Genomic DNA, 18905 nt, shown 5'->3' with positions numbered 1-18905 from the left:
AAGTCATGCACATTTCTCTTCTGCAAACTCTCTCCTCCCAGATATTCGAACAAAATCAGCATTAAGTCAGAATCGGGTAATTAGATAAGAATAATTAGAGTGATCTGATCACATTTGGACACAAAAAAAGTAACCAGAACTGAACAATACTATGATTTCTCTGTACCTTCAGGGAAAACTGCTGTCTAGATGGTAAACACAGAGGCACATTAAAATGAGAACAGGTGGATACTTCATTTAACAAACTGCAGAGAATTATAAAAAGAGAGAGAGAGAAGAGAGACTTATTGGAAAATTTTTAAAATGCTAATTCATGTTAATGCTCAGTTGATCTTTAAATTGTTAATTGATAAGCCTGAAATAATAACCCTGTTATAGGGCAGGGATAGCTCAGTAGGTAGAGTGGTGGCCCCATGATTGGAAGGTCGGGGGTTCGATTCCCCTTAACAGCTACCCTGAGGTACCCCTGAGCAAGGTACTGTCCCTACACACTGCGCCCAATGGCTGCCCACTGCTTCACTGAGTGAATAGGTTAAAAGCAGAGAGGAATTTTCCCAACAGGGATCAATAAAGTATACTTTCTTTCTTATTTATAAAAACATTTATAAATAACAGTTTAACAGTTTAACATATTAAAAAATATTTCAAGGTTTTGTTTTTGTTTTTCTTTGTTGTACTACAAATCACTGATATTAGTATCACACCCACAATGGCGATCCAAGAAACAGATAACCTCACATGTGCACGTTACAAGTCAGAATTGCTGCTGTTGGTTTCAAACAAACATTTTCAGTGCTATAAATCAGCGGTCCCCAACCTTTTTTGCGCCACGGACTGGTTTATGCCCCACAATATTTTCACGGACCGTCCTATAAGGTGTCGTGGATAAATACAACAAAATAAAACTAGTACCGGTACTGAAAAAAAGAAGATTTATTCATAACACATGTGAAAAGACCCAGGAAAACCGAGTTAACAATAAAAAACAATAACAAAACAACGCTAAAAAACGATAAAAACCCTGAAAACCATACATTTCACACCCCAGCCTCAACTCTCGCCACCCTGAACCAAACGACTCATGGACCGGTACTGGTCCATGGCCTGGGGATTGGGGACCTCTGCTATAAATCACACACTTTAACAGCTTGGTTCCAATGATTTAAAAAAACAAAACACACACACTTCTTAATTGCCCCATGGGTTTAAATAAAGTATTGTGCATTTAAATTGAAAGTATTAAATAGTGTTAGCTCTGCCTTGAAATGTCAATATAAACTTATGTAACTGCAAAGAAAACACTAGAGAGTAGTGCTACTAGTACTACAGGTTGCACAGTTGGGACTTTTTCTTTAAAAGAAGGGATTCAATGAGCCCCTTCTCAAGATTTCTGGACAGAATTGGACAGACATGGACTAAAATTATCATAAAACATAACTTTAAATAGGATAATTTTATTAAGAATTGTAAAAAATGTCTGACGTGATTTCAGACAACCGATAACAAAAATGCAACATAACCCAGTATTTACTGTTCTGGAAACAGGGTGAATACTATTTAACAACATTTAGAACTGTAAGTAAAAACCTTTTAGAAACAGCTTCTTCTTTTTGACATTTGACATACCTTATCCCAAAATGGTTATATATAACTTCAGTAAAACTGTTTGACCTAGAGTACATATTTGACATTTCAGAGCTCATTTCGATCTTGATTTCTAGCCAACTCCTCGTGTGCAGCGTTGTTGATGTTTTTAGCTGCTCTAATAGCTGATTTCATAGATGTCTCAATCCAAGCATGAGGGAAAGCTGTGTGCTCCCCAGCAAAGTGGACCCTGCCTTCACTTCTGAAGAGCTCCTTTGCGTACTCTATGTGTTGGTATGGCGCGAAGAAAGCAAAGCCACCCAAGCTGTATGGATCAATGCCCCACCTTTTCACCACCACCCCAATGCAGAGGTCCCACACCTGCTCACCATGAATCTTCGCTAAATCTCTCAATGCTAGCTCTTTAAGGTCTTCATCGGTCGCACCTTGTAAAAACTGGGCGTCATCAGCCCAGGTGTAGGAAGCCAAGAGGACACCAATTGTTTGATTTCTTGGGAAACTGTGGCTGGGGTAGTAGATGTAACGAGAGGGCCGGTCTGTGATACTCTTTCCTCCATGGATGCCATCGTCCACCCAGAACTTCCTCTTGAAGGTGAGGATGATTTTAGTGGAGCATTCATAGTGGACAGCCCTCAATGCCTCCATTTTCTGGGTGGAGAGAGGTGGGTTGAAATCCAGGAAGAGGGCAGCTTTGGCTGTGGTTGTTACTAAGACGGCATCGCCAGTAATGTATGTCAAAGCTGACTCGCCCTTTCTTCTATATGACACAGTTACACCCTCATTTGACTGGCTGATGAATTTGACTTTGGAGTTGAAGAGGATGGGGCCATTAATGAAAGAGAGAAAAGCTTTGGGGAGGAGATCTGTCCCACCAGTTATTTCATCATACCTTAAAAAACAAACAAACACAAAAACACGAATGTCAGCCTGAGCTTTTGTACAGAATCAGTGCAAAGACCTTAGGACCATGCAGTGGTGACATAAACAGTTGAATTTAAGAGGAAATTAGTTAGTAGTCAGCATTTAGGAATAGGGGAACATTTCGCTACCTAGACGTGTAAGTAAATTATATTTACCATCACATTTCTTCGTTATTTACTTACTTTGATGTTACCCTATTCATGTTCAATTTTACAGTTGTAGTATTTTGTGGTGGGTGTATGACAGAGACATGGTTATAACCTCATATTTGTTTCCAGCTTGTTTGTTTTTAGTCTCAAATGTTACATATACAGCAAACTGGTTGCTTCCTTCGTGATTAAATGTTACAACATTAAACTAAGCGAGTAGCTGATATGAGTATAATTTTCAACAGGAATTATGAGAGATTCCCTAAGAATTTGCTTATAAGTAAATCCAATCAAGGAAATCCAACTACAACGTTGTACTGGGTCAGGATTGTGAACAAAACAAGAACAAAAATAAGATTTGATTATTCTTTCTTTGCATTGTTCACGACTACCATCACTTCCTTTTTAAGTCTAATAATCTTACGTTGTGCTATCGCTGACATCATTCTCGACGTAGAGCATCTCAGTCAGAGCCAGATGCATCATGCTCTGTTCATTCAGTAACTCTGCAATCATAACCACTGCCTCTGGACTTAAACCACCTTCCTCTTTCAGATACTCCTATAAAAAAAGAAGGTTGTACATGGTCTTTTAGTAAATTTATTTTTTTTACATTGTCCAATGAAGACCTAATATCATAACAGGCACTATTTCAGAAGATGATTCTGCACTTTACCTTCACTGAATAATGGTCATATTTCTTAAATGCAGCTTTGCATCCATGGGCTTTAATTTCGTCTCTCACCTTGAAAGAAAAGATACATACAAAAGTTATTTCCAGTGGTTCTGTATGCAAAGTCAGAGCACAGCTCATTTAGTATTGCAATTTTGTATTGCAATATTAATAACACGTCATCCAATAGAGTCGTTACAGGAATGGAGTCTGTTCCAGTTGAGTCTTGGTAAAACACTGGTACACCATTAGGAGCCTACAACACCTACAATTTTATTAAATATTTAATACCTACAAACATGAAGACAAAGCATTGCCCATTTGAATCTTAAAAAACTCAACAGCTCACATGCTAAGATTTGCATTTAATTGGTCCTTGAAAAGTGTCAATATGGTACATTTTCTTTGGCTTCTTGTGCATTTTAACCTTTAAGAAACTTAAAAAAAAATCTTTTGAGCTTTTTTGCCTTTATTTGAGAGTGTGAAGTGACAAGAAATTGTTAACTTTAATTTTCAGTAACAGTGGGATAACCATGTGGAGTGTGTGTCTGCATGAATAAGTCAACACTTGGATTTAAGGCTTAGAGTCCATGGAGTGCATAAATGCATTAAATTAATATTTTATAGGACAACTGCTGAATCTGTTGTATTTTTAATAGACAGCTCTGCTATGGTATCACTCTGTATAAAAAGTGCCATGAATTCCTCCTACATCTTTACCTACCTTCTGCAAAGCCTGCCACAACAGGTCGTCAGCTGATTTCCCCCTCTCCCTCTCTGGCAGTTTATAATTCAGGATGTCGGGGTTTGCTGTCACTGCGTATGTCCTCGTCCTGTTCCGTTCATTAACCAAGTAAAAAGTGTTGGAGTCATACATGATGAATGGATTCAGCTTGAGCCCCATTTCTTTGATGTACCAGCGGATGATCCTGTTAAAGCATGAGGTCATTCGCTTGTTAATGTTTATAATGCAGTACAAAAACTGGTCCTTTGAGAGCAAAACTTGACAATGTTTGACATTCTTTTACTCACTGGTGGTTACTCGGTATCCTCATTGCACCCAAATCAGCATACCAGCCATTTTCTTCATCCCTGTAGGTCTCCACCCTTCCTCCCACACGAGGACTAGCTTCTATGATGGTTACCTTAATCAAACAGTTCAAGAGAAAAAGCAATAAACAAAAATATTGTGGAAAATATATACTTTTGCTGTTCTATCTTGGAACATCTAGAAACATACCATATTGTTATAAATCCAGAGAATTAGACACTTGTAATGCTCCTGGAGTGTTGTACATAAGCCATTAGGACTTTATTTATAATGAGTTTAAATGAAAGCTAAAAAAATATGAGAAAGGTTGATAGGTAATTGTGTTTGTTCTTGTCTGCAATCACTCTCAAATCACATTCTGATCTCAGAAGAATCTTAAAAATGCCTCATCCATGCCATTTCACTACTGTGCACCTTTTTGTTTTACAGAAACATGAAGTCCAAAGACGTTTGTATCAAATTCAGACATGAAATTACTTCTACTAGGGCCCAAAACACAACTTATGTGATTGATAACGTTTGTATGATTGTTAGCAGGCTCTTAAAAAATATATTTAAAGAGAATATTTACAAGAACTTTTTACCAGAGCCTTTCGGACCACTGCAAGACCGGACAAAATTTAAAATATTTATATATAATATAAATAGCAGATATAAGAATTCATTGTCTCAAGAAAATATTACAAACTATTCTTCTTATCCTTCTGGATCCAGAATCTCATAGTGTGAAGTGAGCAAAATTACAAAATTCTTGGGATTTGTGTTTTGGGGTTGGAGATGATTTTCATATAAAAGAAAATTGCATTGACTGGATACAATAATTAGGCATGAATAAAAAAAATGTGTTAAATGTTTTTGTCCTTTTAAAAGTAAGGGAAGATTTTTAAACACTTTTAAATATAAAATGATGTCATTGGAACAGATGTATTCTACTTTAAAAAGAAAACATTTTCTTGCACCATTTTTTAACCTGCAGATGGCAGTGTTTGCATTCACTGGATGGACAACATAACTAGGCATACACATATTCAAATCTTGCATGTACCTTGTGTCCTGATCCTTCCAATAGCTTGGCAGCCGTCAGCCCAGCGATCCCAGCCCCAACAATAATAACATGATGAGACTTCTTGATCTGAGGAAGGCCAGTCTGCACTGTGTCCATGAGCTGATAATTATCGTCATCTTCCAGACATTTAGCCAGCTCTTCATTCATGCTGGCAACAGCAGCAGTGGGATACAAAGCCAACAGCAGCACACTGATGGCAAATGAATGGACTGAAGATAAAAAGAGATTTTAAAACATTTATGTTATGAATAACACATAACATACATATTATACGTATTATATTACATTACATATTACATAATCCATATAAGTAAATTTAAGTTTGTGGAGTTACAATTTCAGTTACTAATAACTTTGAGCTATAATATATGATGAATGTGCAAAAAACTTATTAAAACTAAAAACTTAAAGTATTTCTATTTCCCAATTCTCAAATTGCATAGAACAATATTCTTGTATGAATCGGTGTGACTAGGTGAATGAGGTAAATCCAGTAAAAAGCTTTAAGTACTCAGGTAGAGTAAAAAAGCACTATATAAGAATCACTCCATTTACCATTTTGATAGTCATATTGACTTCCTGGGATTATAGAATGTCAACACCAAGTGTTTCAGGACACCACGTGGTGCACATTTTAATGATGATCACAAACTCAACAAAGAGTTTTTACATTTTCAAGACCAAAATTAAAGATTGCACCAGAATTACTCACAAAATTTCCACTTGGCAAATTGTGGCTTCATCTCACTTTGCTCAATGGTTTTCCTTATATCTTTGGCAGCAAGTAAAGAACAAGACGAAAAACTGAATTAGAATGAGAAATAGAAACTGGGATCAGGACACAGTACCTTTATCTTTCATCTTCATATTTGTGAATTTCAAAAAGAGGAAGCATTTATATCCCAAAATTTTACCACAGCAGCTGTAGTTTTACTTTCACTTCTGCCAGTGCTTTGTAATACCGCTGATTTTTTTATTCTATTATCAGAGAAAATTCATTAACACTATTTACATAGAAATGTTGTGTTCTCTTTTCTTTCTAAGGACAGGAGAACACAACTATTCATATCCTATATGATATCCATCAACATAAACCCACATACATGCTCAAATCCTGAAAGAACAGACGGGAGTGCAGCAGATAACTCTAACCCTTGGAAAAATTCCTCAGATACTTTCACTTTTCTAACTGCTTTATTGTTTTTTTTTTATTTATCTATACAAACTGATACATTTGGTGCTGCATTTATCTAATCCCTATAAATATTTTGTTTTACTTTGTGATAAAAAAAGTCTAGAAAGTCATTTGTAATCATCTTTTAAAAAGCATAAAAAATATGAAAAACCTGCACACATATAATACAAGTATTGTTTTTACCAAGCAGAAATAAAACTATATTACCGTTTAAAAGAACTTGCTAATCCGATTTAACTCTTGTCTCCTCCTTGTCATTCACTTCAGTTCACTCCTGTTTATACTACTCACCTGACTGCCCCATCCTAAAGGACAGGCTTGCCCCGCCTCTTTTGAAAATGAGGCTTCCGTTTTGGTTTCAGTTTTTCCCTGTCTCGTGCGGTCAGATGATATACATCCACTGTTTGGGTCCTATGATGAGAAAAATGTAACTTCCTTTAAATCTTTTATCATTCTGTCATTTGCTAAACAAACGTCTTTCCAGAAGTCACGTGTTTTCAGTGGCACCACATGCAGGACGTATATCTTTGAGCAGGTTTGATTATTACAAAGAAAAAAATGAGACTATAGACATTAACTTTGTGTAACATTGCCACTTTATTGTGTGAAAATGCTACATCACAAAAAGTCTTTGATACAGATACAGTTTTTAATAATATATCTCTATCACCACTAAAGGCCTTTTATATGAAAAGTGAGTAGTACAGCACAAAAAAGAGATCAATTAACAAAAGGATAAAAAGCTGTAAACTCTGAAACAATAATATTTAGTATTGTCACTTAGCTAATTCATGGAAACGATTGGTTTGTAATAAGTACATAAGTGGTTTAAGGATCCTTCTTTTGAAGATTGTTGAAGACTAAATATGTCAGACCCTAGAGTTCATCTCTTTTTCGACATTTAGCTGACTCTGAATTCAGCAGCACAGCTCTGTTAATGTTTTTCGCTGCCCTTACTGCAGATTTCATGGACGTCTCAATCCAAGCATGAGGGAAGGCTGTGTGTTCACCAGCAAAGTGGACACTGCCTTCACTTTTAAAGAGCTGCTTAGCATACTCTAAGTGTTGGTAGGGTGTGAACAGAGCGAAGGCACCAAGGCTGTAAGGATCCATGCTCCACTTTTTCACCACCACCCCAGTGCAGAAATTCCAGACCTGCTCACCGTGAATCTTTGCCAAATCGCTCAGAGCCAGTTCTTTGAGGGCTTCATCACTTGCACCTAGGAAGAGTAGTGAATCATCACCCCAGGTGTAGGAAGCCAGGAGGACACCAATGGTTTTATTTTTTTGGAAATTGTGGCCGGGATAGTAGATAAAACGAGTAGGCCCGTCTGTGATACTCTTTCCTCCTCGGATACCGTCGTTCTCCCAGAACTTGTTGTTAAAGGTGAGGAGGATTTTAGTGGAGCTGTCATAATGGACAGCCCTCAGTGCCCCCATCTTTTTGGGGGACAGAGGTGGGATGAAATCCATAAATAGAGCTGCTTTTGTTGTGGTTGTTACTAGGACAACATCAGCCTGAAGATCAGTAAGAGAGGACTGTTGTCCGGTTTGGTATGATACAATGACTCCTTTGTGTGAGTGACTGATACGCTTGACTCTAGAGTTCAGGAGAATAGGGATATCAAGGACAGTAAGAAAGGCTTTGGGGAGAAGATCAGACCCACCAACAACTTCAAAGTACCTATAAAAAAAGAGCCATAAAAATAACATTTTATTATTATTGCAGTTAATATCTGTAGGAAATTATTTACATGTACAGTTTCTACAATTCCATTTTTAGGTTCTAATGAACTGCTCAGAGCAGGCAGAAGCAAACTTTATTGCGTGTGTGTGGCTGTTGGATCACATTAAATGTTTGCATCTCTTCTGCTGCATGTTCGAACAAGTTCAGTCATCACAATGTTATGGTGTCGTGCTTCGTGATGATAAGTGCTCCATACCTTGCGGCAAAGGTAAGGCCCTCATGATAAACATAGTGAAGCGCTTACGTAAAAAGAGCAGGAAATATCAAAACAAGTCGTGCCAAATGACTGTTTAACTGCTCCGTGTCTTCTGGATGTTATCATTGTTTATTGATATGCTTGCATGCACTGGAAACTCAGATACTTTTTTATATTCTACATAAAGACATGAAAAATTGCAGTTGCTGTTTGCAAACACATAAGATACATTTTATATTTGAAGCCTTTGCTGCTATGTTAAATGGCTCAAATGATAAAAAAAGCACATTTAAGCTATTATATATTATGACAGTTTTTTCTTGGATTAATCATGTGTGTGACTGTCTCTTTTTGTGACCAAATGGTAGAGAAGCACTCTTAAATTTGTTGTAAGCTCTACTTGGGTGATAATAAAGACATTTTAATTATGTTTTTACACATAAATGTAAACATGAAGAAGGTTTGAGGAGTTGTCAGGCCCTACTTGGTGCTGTCACTGATGTCAGTTTGGTCATAGATCATCTCACTAAGTGCAGTGTACATAAGACTCTGTTCGTTGAGCAGCTCTCCAATCATTCTCAATGCTTCGGGGCTCAGATCTCCTTCTTCTTTCAGGTACTCCTATTTGCAACAAACAATTACATTTTGTGAACTCAGGATGTACATTAATATCATCTGATTAAATGTTTTTGCTAGTTTTACTTGCACTGACACACATTTGTGCTGTAACAGTTACAACCACCTCTTTCAGTTTTGTGGTTCATGGTTAAAAAGTAAAATGACGTAAGTAATTTTTTATTAAAATAAATATTTACTAATGTGTTTTTACTAGTTTATGTTATCCATATACCCTTATTTGTAATAAAATGTGGTAATCATTTAAATGTTTAACATTTAGAAATGCCAATGCAAGTACTCTGATTCTTCAGAATATATCCTCATCATTCACTTAGTCAACCAGGACTGTTCTCATTTTACCATTCATTATCTCATTATGATTTATACCTTCACGGAATAATGGTCATATTTTTTCAGTGCAGCCCAGCAGCCATGAGCCTCCACCTCATCCTTTACCTACCAAAAAAGGAGAAAGAACAGTTGTTTATATGGAAAAAGTCCAGAACCTTACTTAGTGCATTGATTCTTTTTGCAATGAGCAGTCAGAAATGTCCATGTTAGTCTACAATATACTTTCATGACTGAAGGAGCAGGTGCAGTTGGTGAAATCAATTTTAATTTCTTGCTTTGACTTTTCAGAATATCTTCAGTCAAAACATTTGTCATGTTACATAGTGTTGAGTAGAAAATGTTTAAATGCATTTGAGTGTGCTTAATTTAGTTTAACTGCTTTAATGATTTGAACAGTTTAAAATTCAAGGAAACATACATGTTCATGCATCACTAACCACTCTGAGATTCCCCTTTTTTGTGCTAGTGGTCAGTGACGTGTTATGTGGTCAATAATGATGAAAAAGGGTTCCATTTTTGCAAAAGTTGCAAATTGAATAACTGGAGGAATTAGCTACTGTATGTTTCTCCATCCAACTCTTTTATGCCAGAGATGTTTGACTCGCTTCCTTTTTTCTCACCTTCTGTAAAGCTTGCTGAAGGAGTTCATCTGCTGACTTCCCTTTCTCACTTGGCCACACATTGTACCCAAGAACATCGGGATTTGCTTGTGCTTCAAATGTTCTTTTCCGCTTTCCATTAACATGGTAAAAGGTGTTAGGGTTATCCATGATGAATTCATTCAATTTGACCCCTAGGTCATCAGCAAACCATTGCACAATTCTGTAGAAAGACAAAGTCAGTGGTAGCAGAGTTAGATATATATGATCCCAGATGTTAAAGATAAGGAAAACACATGTTTGCGAGGTTTTCCTTTTGATTTAATGCACGCCTTCAATGGATTTAATCTGTATAGTTAAAACTTACCGGTGAAAACTTGGGATCCTCATGGCCCCCAGTTCAGCATACCACCCATCTTTTTCATTTCTGTAGGTTTCAACCCGTCCACCAACGCGACCACTTGCTTCTACAATAGTTACCTTGACAACCACATGATTTAGAATTAGAAACACAATAGTACCACTAGAATAATGAGTGCAATGCAAATGTTTATCCATCATAACAGATGGACTTTAAGATGAATTGTTATGGTTGTTATGCATATGTTTTATCGGTTAAGTAAATGTTTACACATTTGTGTAACAGATGAAATTCCTGGTTAGTTTTCAGAAGGAGTAACAAACCCTTTGGAAAATAACAAGCAAATGAATGATAAAAACAGCCAAACACTTGTGGAGAAAAAAGGATGGTGTTGTAGTGTTTAGGAAATATCAGTATTAATGGTATTTAGGAAATATTAATAACAATATTGTTACTGCTTCTGCTGATACAGCTATTGTTAATGTCTTGATGCATGCTCACACATGTCTGTAAATCTCAAAAGGTTGATTCTGTTTATAAGATTGGGCAAACCTGAAGTCAGCTGAGACTGAAGAAGTCACTTGGATGAGTGATGAAATGTTTCTCCCACTGAAAACGCTACGTCCAGATGAACAGAATCAACCTTTTGGGAACTATTGTTAATGTTTTTGCTGCTTGTTATGTGTCATTGCTTTCATTATAATAATCATACTGATAATGCAGTCATCTTTGTAGCCTCTATTCTAACTACACTTGCTAATGTTTGTTTTATTATTTACCATTTATTTACCATTAAATATTTACCATTACCATTTACCATACCACAAGTTTTTTCAAAAAGGTCTCAAAGACTTTGGAGTCAGACCTGTTACAGATCGTCAACTTTTCTTTAATGTCAGGTGTGTTTCCAGAACCACTAAAAACTGCTGTAACTAAACCTATACTGAAAAAGGACAATCTTGACAAGACACAAATGAACAACTACAGGCCGATCTCAAATCTCCCATTTTTAAGTAAGATCATTAAAAAAGCAGTTTCTCAACAACTCAATTACTTCTTAAAACAGAATAACTGCTTTGATGCCTTCCAGTCAGGTTTTAGACAGAACCACAGCACTGAAACCGCGCTGACCAAAGTGTTTAATGACATATGTCTGAATACAGACAGTGGAAAAATGTCAGTCTTAGTTTTACTGGATCTCAGTGCAGCATTTGATACAGTTGACCACAACATATTACTCAAACAACTGGAGAACTGGGCAGGTCTTTCAGGAACTGTACTAAACTGGTTCAAAACATACTTAGAAAACAGGAAATACTTTGTATCAATACGTAACTTCATATCTGAGCAGACAAGTATCACATGTGGAGTTCCCCAAGATTCCATCTTGGGACCCCTTCTGTTTAACATTTACATGCTCCCACTGGCACAGATTATAAAGAACAACAAAATAAACTATCACAGATATGCAGATGACACACAAATATATATCACACTGTCATCAGGAGACCTAGACCTAAACTTAGAAAAACACATTAAGACAATAACAAAATCAGCTTACTATCACCTCAAGAATATTTCAAGGAAAAAAGATCTGACGTCTCAACAGGACCTGGAAAAACTAGTCCATGCATTCATCTTTAGTAGGCTTGATTACTGTAACAGCATCTTTACAGGTCTACCTAAAAAATCAGTTAGACAACTACAGCTCATTCAGAACTCTGCTGCTCGAGCCCTCACTAAGACCAAAAAAGTGGACCACATCAGTCCAGCTCTTAGGTCTTTACACTGGCTGCCTGTCCGTCAGAGGATAGTGTTGGGTCTAAACTCAGACCCCGCTGTATCCAGGACTTATTTCCGTGAAAGAAAAACAAGGCAACAGCGATCGATCGATTTACTTGCAAGGGAGGCGTCGTCGGTATCTCAGCTCATTACGAATGACCCCGACGATGGCCTCCTCTCGGTGCCTTTTATTGAAAAAGCTCCCACAATAAACAATAGTTTACAACACGTACCTCCCCTCGTAACTAGGGATGGGTACCGGTATCCAGTGACATTATGGCACCGGTTCTGACATAAACGGTAGTAACCATACCGAAAAGCAGCGCACATTTTGGTGCTTTTTTTTCCTTAAATGTCATACACTTTGGATTCTAGCCAATCATTTTACCTTTGTGAGCGTAGTAGGCAGGCCCAGGTACATATGTTCTTTTAGAGCAGAGCTACAGATTAAAAATGCCCAAGGCGAAGTGGTCAAAAGTCTGGCTGTACTTCACAGCAAAAGATGCAAACTGAGCAGCCTGCAACAAGCGCTTTAAGCTGATACTGTGCAAAGGAGGTAACACCTCAAATCTGATGGAACACCTGATGACGTATAGCATTTTGTTAAAAGCCGAGAAATGCGCCGTATTTGATAGCTTGCTGCAAGACCTCACACCGGGCACATCTACTGCAGGTGGGTTGCCTGTTATCGGACCCGGAGTTAGCAACATACCCCAAAAACCCGAAGAGGAGAGTCCTGGCCCCTAGCCCTGCCAGTGTAGCAGAAATGATGACGGATGATGATGGCAGCAGAAGCCGTTCTTCTCTGCGTGAGTAGCTTAATGTTGTTCGTGTGTAATTTACGTTGAGTAGGCTAACCACGTTATTAAATTAATGCATGTAAGGTGAACTAGCAAACACCGTTGTAGTTACATGAGGCTGTCTTCTTGTTTGATGGCAGATACTCCCTTCACCCTGGCCAAAAAGCACTATAATACAGGTAAGCTCTGTGTGTGGAGTACAATGGAGGGAGCAGGAAGAGTGAGAAGTAGAGGATGTCACGATCTGGTTGTAGGGACTCAAGCGCAGAGCGGTAGATGTCTCCAAAATACAGTTTATTTACAGTTCCAGTGCACAATATATATATACAGTGAAGGGAATCCAAAACTCCAGGGAATCACAGGGTAGCTCTCTCACACTCGCTCACGTCTTCTTGCCCACACTCACACACGTTCACACGGCAGGGAGGTCGCAGGTCCGGGGGGGGGGGTCTGAAGCAGAAGAGAAGGGAAGTCACAAACTAATCACAAATCACGAAGCACAAGTTCACAAGAGCTGTGAGAACACTAACGTCAGTAGTACAATCATCCAGCGACGAGAGGATCTGTGTTCCAGCCTCAAATAGCAGGTGATTGTCGTCAGGCGTGTGGGCCAAGGGCGGGAGCCCACAGTGAGCTCCGCCCAGGCAGAGAGAGAGAGAGAGAACCAAAACAGCAAATGTAGCCTTGTGGGGCCGGCCGGGCAGGCACGGAGACCATGACAGAGGAGGCCGAGGAAGAGGTCGTGGAGGTGAAGAAATAGGATGAAGAGGACGACAAGGACAAGGAGGAGCAAGAGGAGGACGAGGAGGGGGGAGAGGAGGACGAGGAGGGGGAGAGGAAGGGTAAGAAATAGAATTGCTGATTACATCAGAGCTACAATAGTGGACCATGTAATCAACCGTGGAATGACCCTGAGGGAAGCTGGCCAACGGGTCCAGCCTAACTCGAGCCACTACACTGTGACAAGCATCATAAGGACATTTTGAAATGAGAATCAGTTAGTACAGTCACTTTGCACTAAGATTTGTAGCACTGCCATATGCCAATGAGAAACACACCAATACCATAGATGTAAAAATACTGAAATTGTTACTTTACAGAATTGCTATATGACCAGATGCTGGGGCAGAGGAAGCATGTTCACTGCAGACCAAGAAACCCATATAGTCAATATGGCGATTGCAAATAATCCTATACTTGTAAATAAACACTTGTGTTTGTTTTGATGTGTGTGAATAAACACAAGTACTTGAAGTTTGGATCCCTCTATGCTTACGGATCTATGACAAAAGTATGAGCTCAAACTGACATGGCCTACTTTGTGCACAGAGAAAGCAAAAGCCAGATGTGGAGACGACTTTTACACACATTTCTACACTCCTCTCTGTGTGCGTGACTTCCTAATCACAACGGTTTCTAACAACATCCTGGTAGTCTCCCCCACACCCAATGTATGGTTTACCATAGATAACAAAGTGAAGCCATACAAAGGGCAGGAAGCTTACCAAACATCAAACAGACCTTCACAAGGATGTGCTTGTGATAAAACACTACAGCCCCCACTCAGAACCTCGAGAATCTGGGGAGGGGGACAAAAGAATTCCTTTCATCACAGATTTAAAACAATGTAGAGATGGTAAGCATAAAAATGACAAACATTTAACAATTCACTTTAACAGATAGACTTTAAAGTTCTGATGCTGGTCTATAAAGCTGTGAATGGTTTAGGACCAAAATATATCAGTGACCTCCTGACCCAGTATGAACCTTCCAGATCCCTCAGGTCATCTGGATCAGGTTTTTTATCAATTCCCAGATTCAGAACCATAAAGCTGCATTCAGCCTTTATGCTCCATATATCTGGAACAAACTCCCAGAAAGCCTCAGATCAGCTGAAACACTCAGTTTATTCAAATCCAGGTTGAAAACTCACCTGTTCTCAGCTGCATTTGAATAAAACATCAAATCCACTCTTTTAAGCTTAAATTTCAAAACTTACATTTTAACTACTGATTTTATCTACTGTTTTTTAATCAATTGTAATCATGCTTTTTATTTTTTTTTCATTCTTAATGTCTCTTTAAAGCACTTTGAATCACCTTGTTGTTGAATTGTGCTATATAAATAAACTTGCCTTGCCCTCACCATTTATTGTTTATTGATCTACTTTATTTGTACTACAACTACCAAGTTTTATGCAAAGCTTAAAAACATGGGCTGCTTTTTTTGCTCCTCCTGAGTGGAACATTAGCAACTAATGAACTATTACTTTATCCAAAAAAATAGAAAAAGAGATTTGGAGAATTGAAGTGCCCAATGTTATATTAAGGCTTTGACACTGACGGTGGTCGTCAGCCATGGATGGTTATTGTGAATATTGTTTTTGATGAGACTCTTTGCTGTGAATCTCATGGAAATAGTACAGAAAAAAGAAAATGGGGAAGTAAAGAATCATGATACCAATTCATGATACCAAAATCCCCATAAAGGTGATGAAGGTGTTTATTTAAAATGCCATAATTTTACACTGTTATAAAAACGTAACTTATGTGGGATTTGCACTTTTTTTTGTTTTCTTACAGGTTGTAAATCTTCAGAAATCTCTTTGATTTGACAGCTAACATTGCATTTAGATTGTCATTATATTATATTATTGTTATTATCAAGATATATGTGTGATACATGTACCTTGTGTCCTGCATCTTGCAGTAACTTGGCAGCTGTCAACCCAGCCATTCCAGCTCCAACAATAACAACATGATGAGATGTATTTATGTGTGGAAGACCAGTCTTTGCTGTCAGCAGCAGTTCATTATAGTCTTTGTCCTCCAGACAATCAGCCAGATGTTCCTTCAGCCTGGCAGCTGCTGCGTGACTGTGGTACACAGTGAACAGCAACACAGTGACAGCACCTGGAAACACAGTGAAAGGTCAAATATTTCTTTCCTTCTTTTAAAACAAGAGGAAAGCAATTTAAGCAACAGACAAAATTGCTAAATACTATCGAATCAAAGTCTAGTTGAGTAACTATTTGATTGCATCATAGCCATTGTCTCATTATGTCAGTAGGCTAGAATAACCATTTTTTACCCCAAAAGAATGGGTAAGGTTCCTCCTGTCACAGTGTCACATGTGTTTTATGGAAAGTCCAGAAAATGACTTCTGCTGAAGTAATAATGGAGTGATTAATGTGAATGAAACCCAGAAAAAAACAGAAGTAGAATACTTTTCAATCATTGCCGCAGACAGGAATGTGTTTGAGGAACTGAAGAAAGGGAATGTGCACTTTCAGCAGATTGAGTATTGTACTTTCCAACATATTTACTTTTACAAGACAGATACCGGGATTCACAACTGCCTAACAGAACAGGTTTCTTGCTGTTGAGCAGCCACAGCCTCAGTCAGGTAAGCGATCACAATGAATTCAAATGAAATGAAGCAATAAAGGAAAAAAATTGTGAGGTTAATTTAGTACTCACCTAAGTTCCATTGGACTTTATCCATCTTAGTTATTGTTGCTATGTTCTTACGCTATTTGAAAAGACAGAAGAGGAAGAGAAAAACACAATGAAAGCTTATAGCACTACTTTCAGTCTTGGAAAGTACTGAGTTCTCTTTCAAATGAAATAAATCATTCCCCCACCTAATCCCCTGCTTTCCCCTGAAACAATGCATAATAGCTTCAATATCTGAATTTGATTTAAACAAATGTCATCTATCTATTTATCTGTCACAGTCCTCAAGTGTGTCGCGACAATTTTCCTCCCGCCACTTTGTTTTCTCTCGCTCTTCTTTTTCATCAGTGTGCTTGCTGCTGTGTGTGGGTGTGTCTACATACCTTACAGGGGCAGGATCCTGCTGGGATATCAGCCCTATCCTGGATGCACCTGGTTCAGTCAAGCACTTGTGCCCTAACTGCGGAGTGTGCGTCACTTGGTGGAGATGAGAGATTCTTTTCAGGAGAAGCAGAGGACTCTGATTCATGGGACCTCCCTTCTGTTGAATTTCTAAATAATGGACTTTTTAACTAACAACCTCAGAAAGATTTTGTAAATAGCATATCACACTTACACTGTAAATAAACTCACTAAACTAAACTTGCATCTTTGAGTCATGAATTTGAGTCAGATGATTCATGACTCTATGTATCAAGTAAGTATACTAAATTCTTACCTGTTAGGAGCATAAACATTACCATGCACAGTTGGAGTCACTTGAGGTGAACAAGCATCTTATGCAGTGTTGGTCAAGTTACTTGATAAAAATAGTCAGTAACTAATTACTGATTACTTCCCCAAAAAGTAATCCCGTTACTTTACCGATTACTTATTTTCAAAAGTAATTAATTACTTAGTTACTTAGTTACTTTTTAAAAACATGATTTACAACCTGAAGAGGTGATAAAGCGATAGATCTTTGAGCCCAATTCTACTTTTTCTACATAATCCATCATACAAAATGTAATCAAATGGAAAAGTCTCTTTTTTTTTTTAACTTGTTTTATTAGTTTTAATCTTTTAACTTTATGCATTAAGCAAAAATTTAATTATATGCAACATTCTCTGACTTGAATAAATTAGTTTAACATTTAAACCTATTTTCTGCACATTCCAGCACATAAAATAAAATATTTGTGTTTACACTCACTCTTTCAAATAGATGGAAGTAAAACACAGCAGAAAATAAATAAAGTCAAAGACTCAGCGGTCCTGTTGCTCTATTTTCACCTGTAAAGCAGGACTAGGGTAGGCGGAGGTTTACCCTGGTGCAGGTGTGCCGCGGTCAGTGGAAGAATCCGCCAGTGTCTCTGTGAATTTCCCATTTCGTCGTTGCACTCGGTGCTTGCTCGGAAGTTTAGGGGTTTTTTTTCACTGTAAAAAGAAGTTTTCTTCCCACGCACAACGGACGCTAATGTTTTTGTCACTTTTTATGGAATCAAACTCAAAGTAAGGTCAGTACTTCCACGCTTTAAACGCTGCACGCTCATACTCTCTCCCACACTCGATATGTGATCCATTGTTGATCTGCACACAGCTGTTGTCACTAATGGCGCACTTGCTTATTTCACTGTCATGAGACATTCTCTCAAAAAAAAAAAAAAAAATCACGGTTTTAGTAACGCAGTGTTCCTACGGGAAAGTAACGGTAATCGAATTACCGTTTTTGCAATAGTAATCCCTTATTTTACTCATTATTTGAAAAACGTAATCAGTGACAAGTATATTTTTATTGCTGCGCCATTGTAATTTCCAGTGGAATTTTCAAATTTTCTTTCATGGTGAGATTTGAAGGCAAACTTACAAAATAAAATTTTTTAAAAATATATCACCCAAATAAAATAAAATAAAAAATGGAAACTGCTCCACAAAAAAGGGCATCAGGTTGCAATAAAAAGTAGAGGATGCATAAAACAGAGGACTAAACTTTATTACCATACGAAAAAGGCATTTGGTTAATGCAGGACACATTACCTACTTACTATATTTATAAACAAGACTAAATAGTGGGCGTGTTTCACCTAAACTTTGATATAAAGCTTATAAGGTTCAAGGTTCTTTATTTGTCACATGCATAGTTAAACAAGTATAACACACAGTGAAATGTAACCTGAAAAATTAGTATTAAAGAAAACCTGGCCATCATCCAGTTTTGGATGATGGCCAAAACTGGTTGCAATCCACAGTTGTTTCATTCGGGCAGTGTGCTTATTGAAATTTATGGCCTGAACTCCACTCCATTCCTAAATCATGCACCAACACCAAAATGTATTTTAGCTGATGGAGGACATGTT

The 18905-nt window shown here is 37.8% G+C and overlaps 1 protein-coding gene across 1 annotated transcript; it reads right to left on the bottom strand.

The window, feature by feature from the left end:
• Nucleotides 1-627: 627 nt before the first annotated feature.
• Nucleotides 628-16923, bottom strand: LOC309703157 (uncharacterized protein). Its single transcript, XM_082527867.1, has 16 exons — nt 16758-16923; nt 16594-16645; nt 15803-16026; nt 10539-10651; nt 10193-10394; nt 9609-9677; nt 9088-9224; nt 7541-8344; nt 6952-7019; nt 6178-6237; nt 5445-5674; nt 4381-4493; nt 4073-4277; nt 3352-3420; nt 3100-3236; nt 628-2494 (listed from the first exon to the last, which is right to left on the bottom strand). Exons 2-16 carry the CDS (start codon nt 16616-16618, stop codon nt 1693-1695), a joined length of 3258 nt encoding a protein of 1085 aa, XP_082383993.1. The 5' UTR covers nt 16619-16645; nt 16758-16923; the 3' UTR covers nt 628-1692.
• Nucleotides 16924-18905: the final 1982 nt, after the last annotated feature.

Source organism: Aulonocara stuartgranti (genome assembly GCF_965226115.1).
Source record: "Aulonocara stuartgranti genome assembly, chromosome: 3".
Lineage (NCBI taxonomy): Eukaryota > Metazoa > Chordata > Actinopteri > Cichliformes > Cichlidae > Aulonocara > Aulonocara stuartgranti.
This window is presented reverse-complemented; position numbering and strand designations above follow the sequence as displayed.

Coding starts and splice junctions, on each gene's coding strand:
- LOC309703157 (XM_082527867.1), bottom strand. CDS start 16,618: ATGGATAAAGTCCAATGGAACTTAG. Junction 16,027..16,593: donor TAAAGTCCAATGGAACTTAG/GTGAGTACTAAA, acceptor CTGTGTTTCCAG/GTGCTGTCACTGTGTTGCTG. Junction 7,020..7,540: donor TGTCGAAAAAGAGATGAACT/CTAGGGTCTGAC, acceptor AGGGAAAAACTG/AAACCAAAACGGAAGCCTCA.